A 20,040-nucleotide genomic window follows, 5' to 3' on the forward strand; every position below is an offset into this window, starting at 1 on the left:
TTCTGGCCCTTGCTCTCTGTTCCTTATAGGGTTGGCTTGCAGAGTAACTTTTTTATGGCCCATTTTTAGTAGCTACTCCATAGTCAGTTGCCATTTCCTAGTAACCCTTTTGCCTCTGATGAGACACAGCAAAACTCACCAAACACAACTATTCCTGAAATAGAGACTTTTAAACATACTTGTCATGAATTTCTCAAGTGCGGTTTGCAAACCACCTGCATCAGAACGATTTTTGTTTGCTTAAAAATGTTGACATACAGAGGTTCAGACATCCTGATTCCACCTCAGGGTAGTTAATCCAAATCGCAGGGCAGGAGGACTGGAAATCTACATTTTTAACAAGCACCCCAGATGATCCTTATGCATACTAACAATTAAGGACAATTGTTCTCATGTTTCAGGAGCACAATTAAAAATAGTTAAATCCTGCGAAGCTGACTGCTGGACAAAAGGCAAATACGTAAAATAGAGAAATACAAAAAGGACTCAGAAGTATAGACCGTCCTGGAGCCAGCAAATCACACACCAAACCCACCACTGGAAACCCTGAGTTGGAGCAGGTACAAAATTTAAAGGGGATTAAAACCTCATTAATAGGGACAAATAATGTGTAGTGATATATATATATAATATTAAATTGTAATATATTATAATTATTATATATAATATATACTATAGTATATATAATAATATATTAATATATACTATATATAAATATAATATATCATATCATATACTATAGTATATTAATATATTATATCATATATACTATAATTCTAATATAGTATATAATACAATCTAATATATATTATATGCTATATACATATATCAGATATACTACATACTATATATCATATATTATATATACTATACTATATATAAGTATGCAATATATACACAATATATTATATGTCATATAATATATCACATATGCCCTATATAATATAATATATAAATATATTGTTTATATTATATATTATATGTATATATTATATATTATTAATATATAATACATAATATATAATATATGATATATATTATATATATATTTTGAGACAGAGTCTCTATCACCCAGGCTGGTGTGCAGTGGTGTGATCTCGGCTCACTGCAACCTCTGCCTCCTGGTTCAAGCAGTTCTCCTGCCTCAGCATCTGGAGTAGCTGGGATTACAGGCAAGTCACCACGCCTGGCTAATTTTTGTATTTTTAGTAGAGATGGGGTTTCACCATGTTGACCAGGCTGGTCTTGAACTGCAGACCTCAGGTGATCCACCGACCTCGGCCTCCCAAAGTGCTGGGATTACAGGCGTGAGCCACGACACCTGGCCAGTGCAATATTTTAAAAAGTCAAAATCAATGCAAAAATATTCATAATGAACAAAGGCATGAAAACTTTAAATGAAGATCAATATTACCCATGTTTTCCTTTTGCTTCAGGCTCTAATATGGCGCTCTCCGGCACTGCCAGCACGGCTCTTTTTTTTTTTTTTTTTTTTTTGAGACGGAGTCTGGCTCTGTCGCCCGGGCTAGAGTGCAGTGGCCGGATCTCAGCTCACTGCAAGCTCCGCCCCCCAGGTTTACGCCATTCTCCTGCTTCAGCCTCCCGAGTAGCTGGGACTACAGGCGCCCGCCGCCTCGCCCGGCTAGTTTTTTGTATTTTTTAGTAGAGACAGGGTTTCACCGTGTTCGCCAGGATGGTCTCGATCTCCTGACCTCGTGATCCGCCCGTCTCGGCCTCCCAAAGTGCTGGGATTACAGGCTTGAGCCACCGCGCCCGGCCGCCAGCACGGCTCTTTGCTGTCCAGTCTTTGTGCTATTGGGACAGTCCTTGTCCTGTCTCACTGTATATAAAGAAGGTGCCTGGAACAGAGGAATGTCAACCATCTTATCCTCGTGTTGCAGTTCAGAGAGTTTAAAGTCAAATGCCTAATTTTATTAACTTGGACACATTATTCTTTCCTTTGAAAATAAAAGTTAGATTGAGTTCTGTAGTTCTTAACCAAACAGAATTGTATTCCAGTGACAGGATTAACTTGCCTAAGACATATAGGCTCATAAGAAGCTGCCTACCCTGCTGATGCTCAGTTTGAGGGACTCTCAGCAGCGATTGTGATGGCCAAATAGGCCCCTCTGTGGGGTGTCACTCTGCCTCAGATGCTGCTTTCTGATAGACATTTCTGGGTGTGTAAAATTTTAAATCCTTTATAAACATCAATGATTCGCATAATTGGTGTAATTATAGGTATCTAAAAAGCAGAAAATGCTTGTGTAACAGCTGCCAGTAGTTGGTTTCAGGAAACATGCAGTCACTTGTGGAGAGCCGGGCTTGGGGTATAATGCTCAGATAATATTACTTCCAGATGGACCAACTTGAATCAGAGATGGCACGGAGATAGAGGAAAAGTGCTCCCTCCCTAGGAACCGAGCCATGCGGGAGTCCAGGGGTGGAAAATGCTGAGGGTCTCCCTTGACTGCACAGTGAGTGTGCACAGGTCCAACATCTACAGTGGGATCCAGGTACTTATGTGAGGAAGGACTAGAAAGGAATAGTTTCAACCATCCTTTGTCAGTGTTATTTTTAAATGTTCCACAGTTGTTAAGGCCTCTATTAAACGTAAGAGAAACCGGCACACAATTGGCAGTCCCTAGTTTACATATGTCTGTCTTCTTCCAAATGGGCATGGAGGAAATGAAAGTATTTTTAATTTATCCACTCCTTAAATATGTGGGGCTGTTTTGTTCATAAAATGCTTGTGGTTTATTGAGAAGTTCTTAAAGCCAGTTGTGTTAGTGATAGGTACTTGAACCTGCAAACATTGCCCTGAGTACTCGCCTACTCTTTTAAAGAACAGGTGGGTTTGGGTGGAGAAGGATAATTAATTGGGAGAAATGGAAACAATTTAGAGGCATTGACCCTCAGGCAGATTCCCAAGGCCTGCTACCAGTTAGCCTACCGAAATGGCCGCCAACCACCAACCTACAGCTAGGAGATCTCTTGATCTCCTCCCACACTTCCTGAATGAATGTTCTCACTTCATTTTGTCAAACTACCCATCCTTCTACAAAGGAACAATCTGAACTTAGCTACAATCTCCTTTTTTTTAAAAATGTGCATTTATGTGGTAGTAAATCTCCCAGTGTATTTAGCACTGCCTCTTTCAAAGACAGGCTTCTGGACCTACTTCTGCCTGGGTGGGGGAAACAAAGTGTGATGTGTTTTGAGACTACAGATAGCCCCACAACTTCCCAGAACTTCAAATAAATTATTAAATGGTCCTCAACTGAGGACCATTTAATCAAAAAGTTTCAGTCATATTGATGTTATAACACCTACCTAACAGCAGTCTTAAAGGAAAAGACAGTGGGTTTCATTATGATTATTATGTATTTATTATTGAGAGGACAGGGATTTTTACAATGATTTTGGTAATAGGTAATTTTGGAGCATGAACCAGCATCCAAGGCAGAACAGGCCTGAACATTATGTTATGATGTTGGGTATGTTATGTTAATATGTTTGAGGGATTTGGTAGGATCAGTCCAGGAAGCTAGGCCAAATGGCCCCTAAATTTTCTTTGTCATCTAAAAAGTTCAAAATTCTGTGATCAGTGACTCTATGATCATATCCTAAAGCAGTGGGGTTTTTTTTTTCCTCCATTTTTAAAGCAGAATCATTTATGTAAAACAGATGAAAGAGGAACTGCTCTGGGTGGTTACGTGTGGATTTTCTCTGAGCATATCTGTCTAAAGGAGAAAGAAAGGGGGTAGTGTATCTTGGTCTCTATGATGACTAGATAAGGTTGAACTCCCACAAAGCAGACCTAAACCTAGCCCAAAATATCTTTTGCCAGTTTGTCACATGGATGTTTTGTTGTAGGACTTTCTCCTTAGTTCAGCTAAATACGGGGGTCCTTGTCACGCGACCAAGAAAGATGAGGCTCGCAGACACTTTGAAAGGTGAGAAAAATGGAATTTGTTAGGTGAAAAGAAAAAAAAAAACTCAGCAAAGCGAGAGAGGTTCCTATTAGCAGGCCCGCATCTCACAGATTGAATTCCAGGTAACCACCGGGAACAGGAGACGCCAGGTTCCTCCCCCACTGAAAAGGGCGAAAACTTCCAGAGATTCCACCCTGTTCTCTCAGTGAGCAGGCCAGTCAGAGGTTCTCCAGGGACCTCCTTATACTTGGCTGTCTCAGTTGCAACAGTAGAATATAGTGTTATATGATCAGCATCATGGTATGAGACAACAGAAAACAAAACAAAACAAAATGAAAGAATACCTGATAACGTTGTGGTATGTGTATAACTTGCTAGTCACTTTCAATTATTTATTTATTTATTTATTATTTTTATTATTATTTTGAGACAGAGTCTCGCTCTGTCACCAGGCTAGAGCGCAGTGGCGCAATCTGCTCACTGCAACCTCCGCCTCCAGGGTTTAAGCGATTCTCCTGCCTCAGCCTCCCAAGTAGCTGGGTCTACAGGCGCGTGCCACCATGCTCAGCTAATTTTTGTATTTTCAGTAGAGATGGGGTTTCACTATGTTGGCCAGGATGGTCTTAATCTCTTGACCTTGTGATCCGCCCACCTCCGCCTCCCAAAGTGCTAGGATTACAGGCATGAGCAGCTGCGCCTGGCCTTCAATTATTATTATTATTATTATTATTATTATTATTATTATTTTGAGACGGAGTTTCACTCTTGTTGCCCAGGCTGGAGTGCAATGGCACGATCTCAGCTCACTGTAACCTCCGCCTCCCAGGTTCAAGCAATTCTCCTGCCTCAGCCTCCTGAGTAGCTGGCATTACAGGCATGTGCCACCATGCCTGGCTAATTTTGTATTTTTAGTAGAGACGGGGTTTCTCCATGTTGGTCAGGCTGGTCTCGAACTCCTGACCTCAGGTGATTCACCCGCCTCAGCCTCCCAAAGTGCTGGGATTACAGGCATGAGCCACTGCGCCCGGCTTCCTTCAATTATTTTTTTAAATGTTAATCCAGTTTTAAAATTTACCCTCAAACCTGACTTAAATCTCATCTTGCCTGGCGCAATGGCTCATGCCTATTCTCCCAACATTTTGGGAGGCCCAGGTGGGAGGACTGCTTGAGCCCAGGAGTTCGAGACCAGTCTAGGCAACATGGCAAGATGCCTTCTCTACAAAAAATACAAAAATTAGGCATGTTGGCACATGCCTGTAGTCCAAGCTACTTGGGAGGCTGAGGTGGGAGGATCGACTGAGTTCAAGAAGTTGAGGCTGTAATGAGTTGTAATTATGCCACTGCACTCTAGCCTGGGGATGAGAGAGAGGCCCTGTCTCGAAATAAGTAATTAAATCAATCTTCTACTTCTGAGTCAACTTGAGTTGCTTGGAGTAGAAGGATACTTTCTCTCCTCTTACTTCAAAGCCTAGCTCCTCTAGTTGTTGGGGGAAGGATGCAGGACAGGGAAAAATACAAGTATCCCTCTACTTAACCGGTCACCGTTAGAGGCCTGTGGCTGTCGCTGTGAGCTGATTCTCCAGCTAACACCTACTGGCCATTGATGGCCTTTTGTAAGGTGGGCATCTAAATGCTGGTTTTCCCAAGGGCACATAGGTGGGTCCTTCTGTCCTCTCCAAGTCCATTTTGCCTTGGAAAACTCCAGCCTGAATTCTTCTATACCACTCTAATTCCCGCTCCCCACAGTACTCCACACAACCGTCTTGCTTCTTCAATTCCTACTTTCATGTACTTGACCCACGGAGACGCATATCCTTGCTATGTCGAATGGTAGAAAGCAGATAGTCAACAATCCCCTCCAGCCCACCTGCACATTCCCAACCCCAGCTCTCTCTGGTAGAACAACTCAGCTGGTTAAGCAGATGACGGAGTACAAATAAAATGCCCGCCTTCCCTTCCCGTAGACACCCCACTCTCTATGAATTATTCTCCTGGAGAATCCTTTGGAACTTTCCCATCACTTGGTTTTGGAATGGGGCAAGGAAGCACTGGGCTCCCCTCAAGGATGTTTCAGGACTCCTTGACTCTCTTCCTTTCCTTTTTCCAATCCCGTGCTTATTTGGACTGGAGAAGCAGTGTTGAGAAGGGGAATATTGACTATGGTAGGATCTTTTCTGTTCTGGATTACTGGGGTAAGGCCTTCACCTGGCTTCCCTTTAGAATGTGGTGTATTTAATCTCTGCTGTTTATATATCTAGGCCTGAGTGCCAAAATTTGAGCTATAGGGAAAAAGTTAGAATCTTAAATACATAAAAGCCAAGTCAGTCTGTTCGAAATGAGGATACTGTGGATGGTGGAGGAGGAAGGGTGGATGTTCCATGAACCTTGGGGTTTACCCTCCCTTAGCATATGAAGGTCAAAGAAAAAAATATAAAGAGGACGTATGAGAGCCATCAGACCTAGGAACAAAAGCAAAACAAAGAGGGATGGGAGAGTGAAGAATATAATCAATTAATAAGTGATTTGTTCAAAAGTAGGCACACAACGCCAAAGCAGCCGGTTCATTGCTTGGCAAGTAATTGAAATAACTGCCCTGCAGAGTTGTCTTTTTCTTTTTTTTTTTTTTTTTTTTGAGATGGAGTCTTGCTGTGTCGCCCAGGCTGGAGTGCAGTGGCCAGATCTCAGCTCACTGCAAGCTCCGCCTCCTGGGTTTACGCCATTCTCCTGCCTCAGCCTCCCAAGTAGCTGGGACTACAGGCACCTGCCACCTCGCCCGGGTAGTTTTTTGTATTTTTTAGTAGAGACGGGGTTTCACCGTGTTAGCCATGATGGTCTCTATCTCCTGACCTCGTGATCTGCCCGTCTCGGCCTCCCAAAGTGCTGGGATTACAGGCTTGAGCCACTGCGCCTGGCCTCTTTCCTTTTTTTTTTTTTAGATGGAGTCTTGCTCTGTCGCTCAGGCTGGAGTGCAGTGGTACCGTCTCAACTCACTGCAACTTCTGCCTCCCGGGTTCAAGCGATTCTCCTGCCTCAGCCTCCAGAGTAGCTGGGATTACAGGTGCATGCCATCATGCCCAGCAAATTTTTTTTTTTTTTTTGAGACGAAGTCTCGCTCTGTCGCCAGGCCAGAGGGCAGTGGCACCATCTTGGCTCACTGCAACCTCCGCCTCCCGGCTTCAAGTGGTTCTCCTGCCTCAGCCTCCCAAGTAGCTGGGACTACGGGCTTACGCCACCATGGCCAGCTAATTTTTGTATTTTTAGTAGAGACGGGGTTTTCACCATGTTGGCCAGGCTGATCTTGAACTCCTGACCTCAAGTCATCCACCCACCAAGGCCTCCCAAAGTGCTGGGATTATAGGCCTGAGCCACCGTGCCCAGCCCAGAGCTGTCTTAAAAGGGAATATGAAGGACAAAATATGGAAAACAGAAGCAAGATTTGGTATTGGGAGAAAATCAACACACAGAGGAAAACTAACAGAATACCTGAGCAATATTAATTATCTGCATAATCTTTTTTTTTTTTTTTTTGTAGACGGAGTCTCACTCGGTCGCCCAGGCTGGAGTGCAGTGGCGCGATCTCGGCTCACTGCAAGCTCCACCTCCCAGGTTCACGGCATTCTCCTGCCTCAGCCTCCCCAGTAGCTGGGACTACAGGTGCCTGCCACCGCGCCCAGCTAATTTTTTGTATTTTTAGTAGAGACGGGGTTTCACCGTGTTGGCCAGGATGGTCTCGATCTCCTGACCTTGTGATCCGCCCGCCTGGGCTCCCAAAGTGCTGGGATTACAGGCGTGAGCCACCGCGCCCCGCCATCTGCACAATCTTGATGCTAAATTGGCAACCACTTAACCTGCTCTCTAGAGCTGCCATGGATCTTGAATGCTATTTCTCCTAGAACTACCATGACATTTTCAGTTCCCTTGTAGCCTTGTGTTTCTTTGTAATAAAGCCCCACGATTTCAGGTTACTTGAGTGATTCTGTTCCTTGCAATCACAGAGCCTAGCAAAAGGAAAAAAAAAAAAGTAAGGCTGGTAATGCAGAAATGGGAATCAGCCTGATGAGTTCTCATGGAAGAAAAAGACCAAAGAGAGTTGATCGCTGTTCTCATGTTTATTTCGGTAGTGCTAAAGTCCCCATACTTTGTCACCATGTCAGTGTCAAGGCTATTACTGTGATTGTTCGCTTTTCTATTCATGTATGTTATCAGACACTTGGGATAGAAAAATCATCTCAGTATGATTTGCAGATGTATCTACTTACATATTAAAATAATCTGTTCACCTTCTCTGGGGGTTAAAATGATTGTTTGAAAGTTTGGTTTACTTTTTAACCTGTGTTCATTTAGACATATCACTAGTTTTTCTCTCCTCAAACCACTTTACACCTAACCAGCACCAGGGTACAAAAACTGTCAAAAGCCTTTGTCTATAAGACTAAGACCCAGCAACTTTCCACTTCTAGTAACTACTCAAGGAAAACTCTCATGTGTTTGAAAAGACATGTATAAAATACATTATTATAACAATAAGAACTGGAAATCTTAATCCGTGTTCCCTTAATTTACTTGACATTCTTTGGGAGATATCGGAATTGCAATGTACTACTCACCTTCATCTTTTGCCTCTTATTTTTTCTTTCCTCAAGCTTTTGGATTCATTGGGTGCTTATCCAAAAAATTAAAATTGTTAGTAAATCCCCCAATGTACTTAGCACCACCTCTTTCAAAGACAGGCTTTTGGACCTACCTCGGCCTAGAGAAGGAACAAAGTGCAGTGTATTTTGAGACTACAGACAGCCCCACAACTTCCCAGGAACTTCAGATAAATTATTCAAACTCTAAGGGGAATTGGCAAACAGGAGAGATAAAAGGCCCACATAGAAAGTGTGGGAATGGGAAGGGAGAAAGCAGGGGCAGAGACTGAAGGTCAGGGGTTCCAGAAGAGACTATTTTCACAGGCTTTAGGTGTTGATCTGAGGAAGTTAGGGCAGGGGCCGGTAGGAAAGAATGTAACAACCACACATACAAGGGGAGCTAACTGATCGTTCAACAGGACCCTTCTGCTTAGCTCTTGTAAAAGCAGTTACATGCATCGCATGCATTAGCCAACCATCGCCCTGCACTGCTGGGCATTCACTGACTGGAGAGAGCCTACCTACTAAGGATAATAGACAGTGTTTTCACTTGCCTTTCAACTGCATGTTATGTCAGGAAACAGCACATTTATTATGTGTTTAAAAACTAATCCAAAGAATTATGTATTTGGAAAAATATCTAAAGCAGCAAGTGGGCTAAGTAAATGATATTTCATTTGTTTCTTAATGTCCTACCCTTAAAAAAAAAACACTCAAATGGAATACCCTTAGAATGTCTTAGGTATGATGCAAAGCAGCTGTGTATATTGGTGCACAAATGACTTAGAACTTGGTCCTTAAACAAAAAATCTGCAGGGTAGGCCCTACAAGAAACTTCCTGCCATGACTTGACTTAGGCCTGTTTGGCGGTACTCCATAAACCAATTGCCCTGAATTGAAACTGTCAAAAGAAAATAAAATGGGCTAAATTTATTATCACCTGTATTCACAAACATACACACATAGAAGTCCATTGTTAACTAAGGCCCAAACCAAAATGCAGCAGCCTACTCAGACAGCCCCCTGGGAAGTACCGTTTAATGATGTGAGAGGTTTTTTTTTTTTCTTCTTTTTAACATAGAGAAGGAAAACAACACATGCAGGAAACCATAAAACCCTTCAAGTTAACTGTAGCCAACGGTCAATCTCATTAGGATATAATGGGTAGACGATATCCCTCTCTATAAAGGCTGAGTGCGCTCTGAATAATTTCCAATTTTCTCACTTGCTGGAAGCTCTGCCTTTTAAACAACAAAGCAGAAGTTTCAGGCACTGTATTTATATCATTTCTGTTCTCTGCCTTGGATACTTCTTCCGAACATCAGTCCCTGGGTTCATCTTTTAGTACACAGTTGTTTAACTGGAATATATATACATAATAACTTGGCTAATTACTTAAACTTACTTTTTTTTTTTTTTTGAGATGGATTTTTGCTCTTGTTGCCCTGGCTGGAGTGCAATGGTGCAATCTTGGCTCACTGCAACTTCATCTCCCAGGTTCAAGCGATTCTCCTGCCTTAGCCTCCCAGGTAGCAGGGATTAAAGGCATGTGCCACTACACTCAGCTAATTTTTTTGTATTTTTAGTGGAGACGGGATCTCACCATGTTGGTCAGGCTGGTCTCAAACTCCTGACCTCAGGTGATCCACCCACCTTGGCCTCCCAAGGGACTAGGATTACAGGCATGAGCCACATCCCCGGCCCAAACTTAAAACTTTCAACTAGAACGGTGGAAGGGCATCCTTGAGAAAATGGATAGGGAGTCAGAGGGCTAAGGGAAGTGCAGGGACTGCCAATTTTTGCCAAGGGACCAAGCCTTCGGTAGAAATGGAGAAGGCGAAAGTTCTAGGCTGATTCTAGGGCTCGGGAGATAGAGTTCCAATACCCTTACTGGCACTTCTGACCTTGTGACCTCAGATCAGCCATTGGGCCATTCTCAACTCAATTTCTCCATGCTGAAACAATGAAGGTGTCATAATCCCTTGCCTGCATACTTATCGGGAGAATATGCTAAAATACAGTGAGGGTACTGATTTCCAAACTTCAGTGAGCATTGGGAATCTATGGGGGGGGTGCTCATTAAGGCCCCATCCCCACTGTCTGACTGTGGCTGGCAATCCGTATAATCGCTACTCTTAACAAGAATCTCCAGGTAATTCTGATGCTGGGGATTCGTGTAGCGGAGTGAGAAACATTGATTCAGGAGATTTATTTGTAGAATTTTTTTTCCAGATTTATAATTTAATGGCTGTGCAAGTCCCAGTCCCTCATTTCTACCGCTCACGGGCCCACTGCTCTGGGATCAGGGTTTTCTGTTCAAAGGTATTGATGTGCAGAAGCCCTTCTGCTAGGCACGCGTTCACCAGCCGGTGTCTCTGAAGCAGGGACTTGCGCTCGAACTTGGCCGACACCGCCAGGACTCGGAAGCTACAGGCACAACGGCTGCGGGTGGTGGTGTCCTCCACTGCCACATGCTCCGCCGTCAGGTCCCGCTGCAGCTTCTCCATGAGGTATTCGGCGCTGAGTTCCATGGCGATAGTCCAGCTGGAGCAGCAGCCCAGCGGGCACAGAACCCCAGTTCGGACCCCGGCCTCGCTGCTTTGCTCCCTATTTTTAGAATTTAAAGCATCTTCTATGTTGCTGGCACTGTGTTAGGCTTTACATACATTAGCTTTTTAGAACCACCCATAAGGTCAGGTTCTAGCATTCAAGGAGCCCATGGGGTAGGCCAGGCATTACGACATATCACACAAGTTCCGCTTCACTCTGTTCTCAGGACAGCTGTCTACATTAGATAGCCCTCTTTCTGTATGACGATTTAAAACACGGAAACTTAAAGAGGCTGAGAAATCTGTCCCAGGTCCTCCAGCTTGTTGGTTTCAGAGGCAGAATTCTAATTCAGGTTTTCATGCAATCCAGCGCTGGTACTTAACCACAGGCAGCATAAAATGCAAATGCATGTTGTAAGTTCTTAGGGCCCCATGGAAACCATGTAAATGTTAAGTCAACAAATAAGAATTTAGCATTTATTATGTGAAAAGAAGGAGCGAAAGCAAACTGGGGAATACGAGAAGTATTCAATGCCTAATTCCTGTCCTTCAAGAATTCCAGTCTATCAGGAAAGAGCAGTTTGGTTATACTGCAATTGGAAGAACTGGAAAGTTGGGCTAAAACCCTTTATGCGGGGCCTTGAAGAGCAGCCTGTGAATTCTGTGCTTTATCCTGGGCAAAGGGGAATGGCCATAGACACTTGGCAGAGCCTGAAACACCATGCAGATGCCTGGCGATGCTTTCTTCCCACCCCTCCACTTTAGCTTTCAAATGATAGTGAAAATGCGTATGGAGATATCTCTCTCCAGAAAGAGGGTTAGGGGTAAACCCTAGTGAATATGGGTTAGAGAGGTATTTTGTAGGCCTTAATAGGAGGGGTGCCAGGAGGAGGCACAAAACAAAAACCACCAGAAAGAGAAATAAAGCATACCAACCTTACACTCTGAGAAATCCAAATGGATAGATGGGTTTGTATTCTTAAAAAAAAAAAAATTTTTTTTTTTAACATTTCTATCTTTTCAAATACTTCCTCGGGATCCCTAAATTTGTTTTAAATTCATAATTAAGCATTCTGATCCATAGCATTCTCCAGACCATGTCTTCTAATTTATGTGTACCCTACAAACACAGGACACCCTTGGTAAATGTTGATGTCCATTTAACCCTTTGCTTTCTTGCTTTCCTCAGAATCCCTTAGCTCCCCTAGTACCCCAAGAGCAGGGTAAAAACAAACCCCAAAAGCCTTTCCAGGAGCTGGGCCCACCCTCTGAGCTTACATGCTTTTTTTTTTTTTCTTGGCACTTAAAGGGATTCAACTAGGAATGAACAAAACTTGCTTAAGCAAGTATCATGGATTCACATTTCTGATGGAGCACAGGGCCAGAAGCAATTGCTTGATATTCTTAAAAGAAAATCTGAAACTTATTCTTTTCTATTGATCCCAATTATCTGAAAGTAAAAAAATCATACTAAATCAAAACTGTTTGGTTTCATATGTTTATTATGCCTTCTACCACCTAACACGTAAGTTTCCCTTATGAATGAAAACAGACTCAGAGGAAAAGACATTGTACAAAAATGCTTCTTACGTTTACTTTACCACCTGCCAGGAAGGACACACACATTTCAGCTTTTATTTTTAAACCAATGTTATCAAAATTCTTAAAGGAAATATTTAAAGCATCTGCTTTTACATGGAGAGTCAAGGAAAAATAAGTTCTAACAGGAGAATCCTCCGAAATAAAAATATACTTTAAAAGAGATGCATCATTTTAAAAACGCATCATTTAGGTTGCATTTATGTCATGCTATTGATATCTTGGATCTGAAAAAAGCTAAACAATTATATTATCACTGCAATGAACACAAATTAAAAGCACTTTTCTAAAGAAGGGTTTTTCCTTTTGCAAAGATCTTTGAAGAAACTTAGATGCCATGTTGTTCTAGGGTCATTTTAAAAAATGGAATTCCAATTGCAGAACACAAATGCAATTAAAACTAAATATATGAGCACCATACATGAAAAAAATGTTGAAAACTAGTAGCTATCTTTAAGAGATAAATTAAATGGAAACACAAGTTATATTGGTTTTTGGGGATGGATCATTGCTTTCCATTGGACAACCACAAAACCCCCTCCTTTTAGACCAGTCCTCAAAGTTCTCTTTTTCCAGGTGTACCTTCCAGCATAATACTCCCTAATCTACAAGTAATCCAAATGAGTAAGGGATTATTTCCAAACACTTCTGCTTATTAACCCCTCCTCTCCAGTGCTGAAAAACTCAAGACATGTAAAAAACACATTTTTAACACACATTTGGAAGTAAAGATGGCTTTTGTTAGTTAATAGCAATTGTTAACTCTCAAAATAAACAGGAAATAGTGCCACTTAGCAAGTTGCATGTTCCAAACCCAAGAGTATTAGGCCTTAAGAAATCCAAGAACTTTTTCTCTTTGCAGTCTAAACATTCCTGCCTGATTCTTAGAAAAAGCACAAATCTCCAGCAGCCAAAGTGCTATTTTGAGAGACAGGGGGCTTTCCTCTGAGCCCATATGGAGCCAGCTTCTCCAGGTCATCTTTATTGATGCAGTTCTCTTACATTAACACCATGTTGGGCATGGCAAAAAATGGAGATCGTAGCACCACATCAACCTTTCTGCTTGAGAAAAAAAAAAATTGCATACACCTTTAGCATTTCATAATGGGTAAAAGTCTAATCCTGTATAATCTACTGATAATTTAACAGCTTATTTGTCCTTAACCCTTGGAAACCAATTATAGCCACTGCTAGAGGTAAGCATGGGCATATCAAGGAGAAAGCAGCTCCAGGAGCACCAAGTTCAAAAAAAGATCAGCTAGCCAGTTTCATCTGTGAAGAATTCTGTCCACGTTGCCCCTCCCCCTCTTTTTCAGATTCCAAGACAAAGGGCATTTTTAAATATGGTAAACTCAGAAAATTCCTAGAAAGCATGTGTTGAGTTGACACATATTCAGCTGATGCCATCATTTCAGGGTCAGGAGAAATCTGGCCAAGAGACATTTAATATTCCTCAATAAGGTAGCATTTGACAAGACTCCTCTGATAACTTATTTTTTTTAAAGCTAAGGCAGATTGTGTAGTGTCTAGATACCGCAGGGCTTTTCCCATCCCAGGCATTGGGCATAATAACGACAAAAGTCAAGATTTAGGGTTCAGTTCCAGCTGATTTTATTTCCTTCTCAAAAAAAGTTATGTACAGAAGGTATATATCAACAATCTGACAGGCAGTGAACTTGACATGATTAGCTGGCATGATTTTTTCTTTTTTTCCCCCAAACATTGTTTTTGTGGCCTTGAATTTTAAGACAAATATTCTACACGGCATATTGCACAGGATGGATGGCAAAAAAAAGTTTAAAAACAAAAACCCTTAACGGAACTGCCTTAAAAAGGCAGACGTCCTAGTGCCTGTCATGTTATATTAAACATACATACACACAATCTTTTTGCTTATTATAATACAGACTTAAATGTACAAAGATGTTTTCCACTTTTTTCAATTTTTAAACACAACAGCTATAAACCTGAACACATATGCTATCATCATGCCATAAGACTAAAACAATTATATTTAGCGACAAGTAGAAAGGATTAAATAGTCAAATACAAGAATGAAAAACGCAGTACATAGTGTCGCGAACTCAAATCGGCATTTAGATAGATCCAGTGGTTTAAACGGCACGTTTTTGCTTATAAAAAAAGTGCAAAAAAGATGTGGTTTACGAGTTAAAGCTACAGAATCCCTTTTTGCTGTAAATGCACCAGTTTTAAAGCCTCTGGACAGAGCAGTATTTCTTTTAAAACTTTTTCTTAAAAGCTTACAGTGTTTGGCTAATTCTCCTCCCCTTTTTACAAGACAGGGATCGGAGGGTGGACACTGGTGGCAGGTTAAGGGATACTGTCACTTTAAGAAGCCTGCAGATTGAAGTGTAAACATGGAGAAATTAGGGGCTGATTTTTTAAACTGTGTGAGATATTAACCAGCCGCCCTGTTATAAAATCAGGAAATCCAAACAGCGATTTACACCGATTAACACCCCCTTTATATATTTTTTACAAAAATACACTGAGAAAATAATCAAACGTTTTCATCTCTCTTGTCTTTTTTTTGTTTTTTAAAAGTGTCAAAAGTCTACATTTAAATATAAAAAATTAAAAGTTAAAACTCTAGCCCTTCAGTGAAGGAGACGTAAAATGGCGTGGGTAACAACAACTACCAAAAAAAAAAAAAAAAAAAAAAAAAGAAAGAAAGAAAACAAGGAAAAAAAAAGGAAGGAATAAAGAAATAAAGTAAAAAGAAAGGAAAGAAAAAAAGGGACAAAAGCAAAAAAATGTTTGGCCAGTATAAATACGTCCACATATAAAATGGCATCTGATTACATTTACAAGGAAAAAGAAATACGAGGATGGAGCATCGGTGAAGGAAAAAAACACGTCTTCTCATTTACACCTATAAGGAATAAACACACACACTGAGAAAAAATTTGGTCCTGAATTGTTTTTTTAAAGTCCAGCACAGATTTGAGTTGCGTTTGAATCCTTTAGAGAGTTAAGAATGAAAAAAAGCTGGTGATAATTTCGTTGTAGGAATCAAACATAGCGCCATCTATCTGCTTTTTATATTATCCTACACTATTTTAAAAACTGCTCAACAGTCTTATACAGAAATCTTTAAAAGATAGACAGGATAACATGCTATATTAACCCCACCATTGAAATAATCCAACACCATCACGATTCCGATTAAGAGAAGAAAAAACCTTTTTTTTTTCTTTTTTTCTTTTTTTTTTTTTTTCCGAAACCACTCGCTTTCCACTGACTGCCCCTGTACCACATCAAACAGTCTCCTCTCCTCCACGCCTCCGGGGTCTGGGAAGTCTCACCTCACTGATTTCACGTAGAAGGAAGGCGCAGGACCAGCAGCCGCCGCCGCCTGCTCCCCAACGCGCAAATCCATTTCAGTTTGACCGTGAACCCCCTTCCAGTTCGTGTCCTTCTCCGCCCCCGCCCCTAGCTCCCGCTGCTGCGCTTCCAACGGGGTTCTCGGGTCATTTCCTAGCGCCGGTCACTCTGGCTGGCCTCCTCCCCTCAACATCTCCTCCTCTGGCTGCAGACGGGGCAGGGGGAAAAGGAAGAGAGAGAAAAAAAAAAAGCCCCAAACGGGAATTCGCCTGCGTGGAGTCTCTCAGTCCCGGCGCTCCCTCAAAACATCTGCCATCGGCCAAACTCGTCACCCCGGAACCTTCTGTCTTCATCAGGCGTTTAAAAAAGGGGGAGGGGAGGGGAGCGCTGGGTTATCCCCTCCTTTCTTGACCAAGAAGTAAAATAAAACAAAACCAAGGTGGTGATGCAGGAATGGGGAGATTCCTTCAGTCTCTAGAAAACTAACTCGGTTTCTTGCTGGGGGTGCAGACAAGTCCGGAAGCTCTTTGGAAAGGGAGGGGGGTCTCTTCAAGCAAAGGGGAGGAAACTCGAAGTCGCTTTTTTTTTTTTTTTTTTGCCATCAACAACAACATCAATAACAACAATAACAGGTCGCCCCTGTCTACCCTCTGCCTCCTCCGCGTCCCTCCGGCTGGGCATAGTGGGTCCCCGGCCCGGGAAGGTGGGGGATGGGAGCGCGGGTCCAAAACGCCGCCGCGCTTTCCGACGACGGGAATGCGGTCGAAGCCAGCCCTGCTCATTTTTTTTTCTTTTTTCCCTTTTCTCTTTCAACTCTTCGTCTGTCCTTTTCGTTTCATTTTTTATTTTTATTTTTTCTCCTCTCCTACCCCCGGCGCTCCCCACTGCCTGCGCGCCCTTCAGTAGGTGAAAACCAGGTTGGAGATGCTGGACTCGAGCCAGTCTCCCGAGATCATCTCGCTCACCTCGGGCGTGCAGTAGTCCGGGAACTCGAAGTGCGAGCCGGAGCCGGGCTCGAAGTTAAAATCCAGGTCCCGGTCGAGCGCCGACGACGAGCTGAAGCTGCCCAGGGACATGCTCTCAAAGTTTGAGCTGGGGTTCAGGTCGAGCAGGTCGTCTTCGAACTCGTCGTCGGAAGACGAGGAGCCCGAGGAGGAGGAAGAGGAGGAGTGGGACGAGGCCGAGGAGGACGCGTGCGAGGGCGCGCTGGACGGGGCGGGCGAGGCGGCGCGCAGGCTGGCGTAGCCGCGGTGGTCGGCGGGCGAGCGCCCGGCGGCGGGGGACGAGGCGGCGCTGCTGCGGCCGCTCAGGCTCGGCGCGTCGGGCGAGCAGCCCGCGCCCTCCTCCTCGTACAAGCCCAGGGGGTCGCTGGGGTCGGCTCCCGCGCCCACGCCGCCCACGGGCGACGACGACGTGCCCAGGCCGCCGAACAGGTAGACGCGCTTCACCTTCTTCTCCGCCAGGTGCTTGCCCGGGGCTGCAAGCGCTGCGGAAGCAGAGGCCGCCGAGGAGGCGGAGGCCGAGGCGCTGGGAGTCCGCGCCTTGTACAGCGAGTGGTGGTCGGCGGCGGCGCCCAGGGGCAGCAGGGCGGCGGCCCCCGCCTGTTCGGCGGCGAAGGAGGAGGCGGCGGCGGCAGCCGCTGCTTTCCCGCCGCCGCCGCCGCCTGCCAGGATGAGCTTGGCGTGCGGTTTGCTGACCCCGCCGCCCGCGCCGCCCGCCACTTTGGAGCCGCAGCTCTTTTTCTGCGCCGGTTTGGAGTTGGCGCCGCCGCCACTCGCACCGCCGCCTCCTCCCCCCGCGTTGCTGCTCCCGCCGCCGCCGCCGCCCCCATGGCCGCCCCCGCCGCTGCCACCGACCTTGTCTCCCTTCTCCCCTGGCTTGGAGGAGGCGGCGGCCGAGGAGCTGGAGTTAGCGTTGCCGGATTTCACCTTCTTCCTGGGCCGGTACTTGTAGTCGGGGTAGTCAGCCATGTGCTTGAGGCGCAGCCGCTCCGCCTCTCGAATGAAAGGGATCTTGTCGCTGTCTTTGAGCAGCTTCCAGCGTTTGCCCAGCCGCTTGGAGATCTCGGCGTTGTGCATGTCGGGCGACTGCTCCATGATCTTGCGCCGCTCGATCTGCGACCACACCATGAAGGCGTTCATGGGCCGCTTGATGTGCCCACTCGGGGTCTTGCACCAGCTCGGGTCGTCGGCCTTACCGCCCGTGGAGGCGGTGGAGCCGGGCGTGGGGGAGGAGGCGATGCCCAGCTCGAGGCCGGCGCCCGAGTCCGAGCTCTCGCCGGCCAGTAACGCTTCCGTGTTCTCGGCATTGTTGGTTTGCTGCACCATGGCCCCGGCTTGGCGGGCGCCCACGCGCGCTCACACCCTCGCGGCGGCCGCGGCGCGATCGCCGGGCCCTCCCGGCTTCCCGGGCCGAGCACACGCCGAACGGGAAGACGCGCGCGGCGGCCGAACTGGCCCCTCAACTCCTCGCAGGGGCGGAGGTGGGCGAAGAGAGAAAAGTCCCCAAAAGATGCGGGGAAGGAGTTCTCCGCCTCTCGCAGAGGAGTTATAGTTCCCAGTCTGGAGAGTCTCTCCCTCTCTCTCGCTCTCTCACCGCGCTGCAGTTTGCTGTCTCTCGGCTGAGTCTGGAGACCGTGCTAAAGTAGAGAGGAGTTTTTCGAATGCTGGTTGCTGAAGCTTCCAATACAAGTTTCTCGCGGCCTCCCAGGCAAGTCTTTTTTTTTTTTTTTTTCTTTTTCCCTGAAGCAGTTGATTCCAGTTCACGAGCGCTCTCGGTAGCTCAGGAAAGCGACATAGTCTCTAGCACTTAGTCCCTCTCCTACAATGCAAAGCAAAAAAGACTCTGGCTCCAGGACTGTCTGTGGGCGGAATCGGCACTAAGGAGTTTGTGCAATTATTTTGTTGCAAGGTAGGAAGCCAAAAAGCCTGCATGCAACAGACTGGCATGAATAAATGTATGTTTCTCCCTCCCTTCTGCAAGAAGGGAGCTGGTAATGGCAAGAATTCCTCCAGTGCAGACTCTTAAAGAGCGTGCAAGAACTAGAGACCCGACAGCTAAACAGGCCTCTTCCCCTCACACACAGTTTCTCCTGCTGCAGCTTAGAGCAGACCCCAATTCCGCCTCGCGCCTCTTTATCCTTTCACAGTCTTGGCTGCAGCCAATCAGCTGCTGTAACCAACGCTTCCTCATGCCAAACCCCTCCCCCGGGCTTCCCATTGGCTTGGAACCCGATGCAATAATAATCTCCGCGTGCAATGAGAAGCTCCAAATCTGACCTCATTCCAATTTACAGAGCAAACTTTTTAAAAGGGCTAGAAGTACAGCTGAGATTTCTGCTGCCTCTTTTTTCCTTTTGCTGTGTGTGTGTATGCGCACGCGTGTGTGTGCGGGCGTGCGTGTGTGTACAGTGTGTGAAGAGGATGTTAATGCATGAAATTATTAAAGGGAGAGACGGAAATGTATTCTAACCATTATGTTAGATAACAAGGGGCTTGGAAGGGGGCGGGGTAAGGGTGAAATACTGTAAATGGAAGCTTTCTGCTTAAAAGCCAAGTGATTATTTTTATTACTTCTTTTCAGCATTGGAATAAAGAATCAGCCTCTCGTGCAAAATCTGTTCCCCAGCTCTTTCTTAAAGCCAAAGCTGTAAAGGGGAAGAGAAAGCCACAACAATAAATCAATGGATATTGAAAGCCATTAAGAAAGTGGTACCTAGACACCTGTCATCACAATTATTTTAACAACTCTAGGTACAGCACAGATGTTGATGTATTGTGTAAATCCCTTCAGAACCATTTTTGTGCTGTTTGTGGAAGGCAGGGAAGACCTCTTTGCAATAATTGCTTACTCTCTTAACCAAATAGGGGTCAACTATGGTTATTTAATGATTTAAACTCCCTGTAAATCCTGCATAGCCCAAACAGAGGAGCTTTCCGTGAAACACATTAGGTAGTGCTCCATAATTACCTCAATGGGCAA

The 20,040-nt window shown here is 44.7% G+C and overlaps 1 protein-coding gene and 1 pseudogene across 1 annotated transcript; both read right to left on the reverse strand.

The window, feature by feature from the left end:
* Positions 1-9,149: 9,149 nt before the first annotated feature.
* LOC105482521 (bolA-like protein 2 pseudogene) lies at positions 9,150-14,201 on the reverse strand (annotated as a pseudogene).
* Positions 14,202-14,301: 100 nt separating this feature from the next.
* Positions 14,302-19,321, reverse strand: LOC105482520 (SRY-box transcription factor 4). The gene has a single exon (XM_011742655.2). The coding sequence runs from the start codon at positions 18,384-18,386 to the stop codon at positions 16,959-16,961; it is 1,428 nt and encodes a 475-aa protein (XP_011740957.1). The 5' UTR covers positions 18,387-19,321; the 3' UTR covers positions 14,302-16,958.
* Positions 19,322-20,040: the final 719 nt, after the last annotated feature.

The sequence above is a fragment of the Macaca nemestrina genome, chromosome 5, assembly GCF_043159975.1.
Source record: "Macaca nemestrina isolate mMacNem1 chromosome 5, mMacNem.hap1, whole genome shotgun sequence".
Classification (NCBI taxonomy): domain Eukaryota; kingdom Metazoa; phylum Chordata; class Mammalia; order Primates; family Cercopithecidae; genus Macaca; species Macaca nemestrina.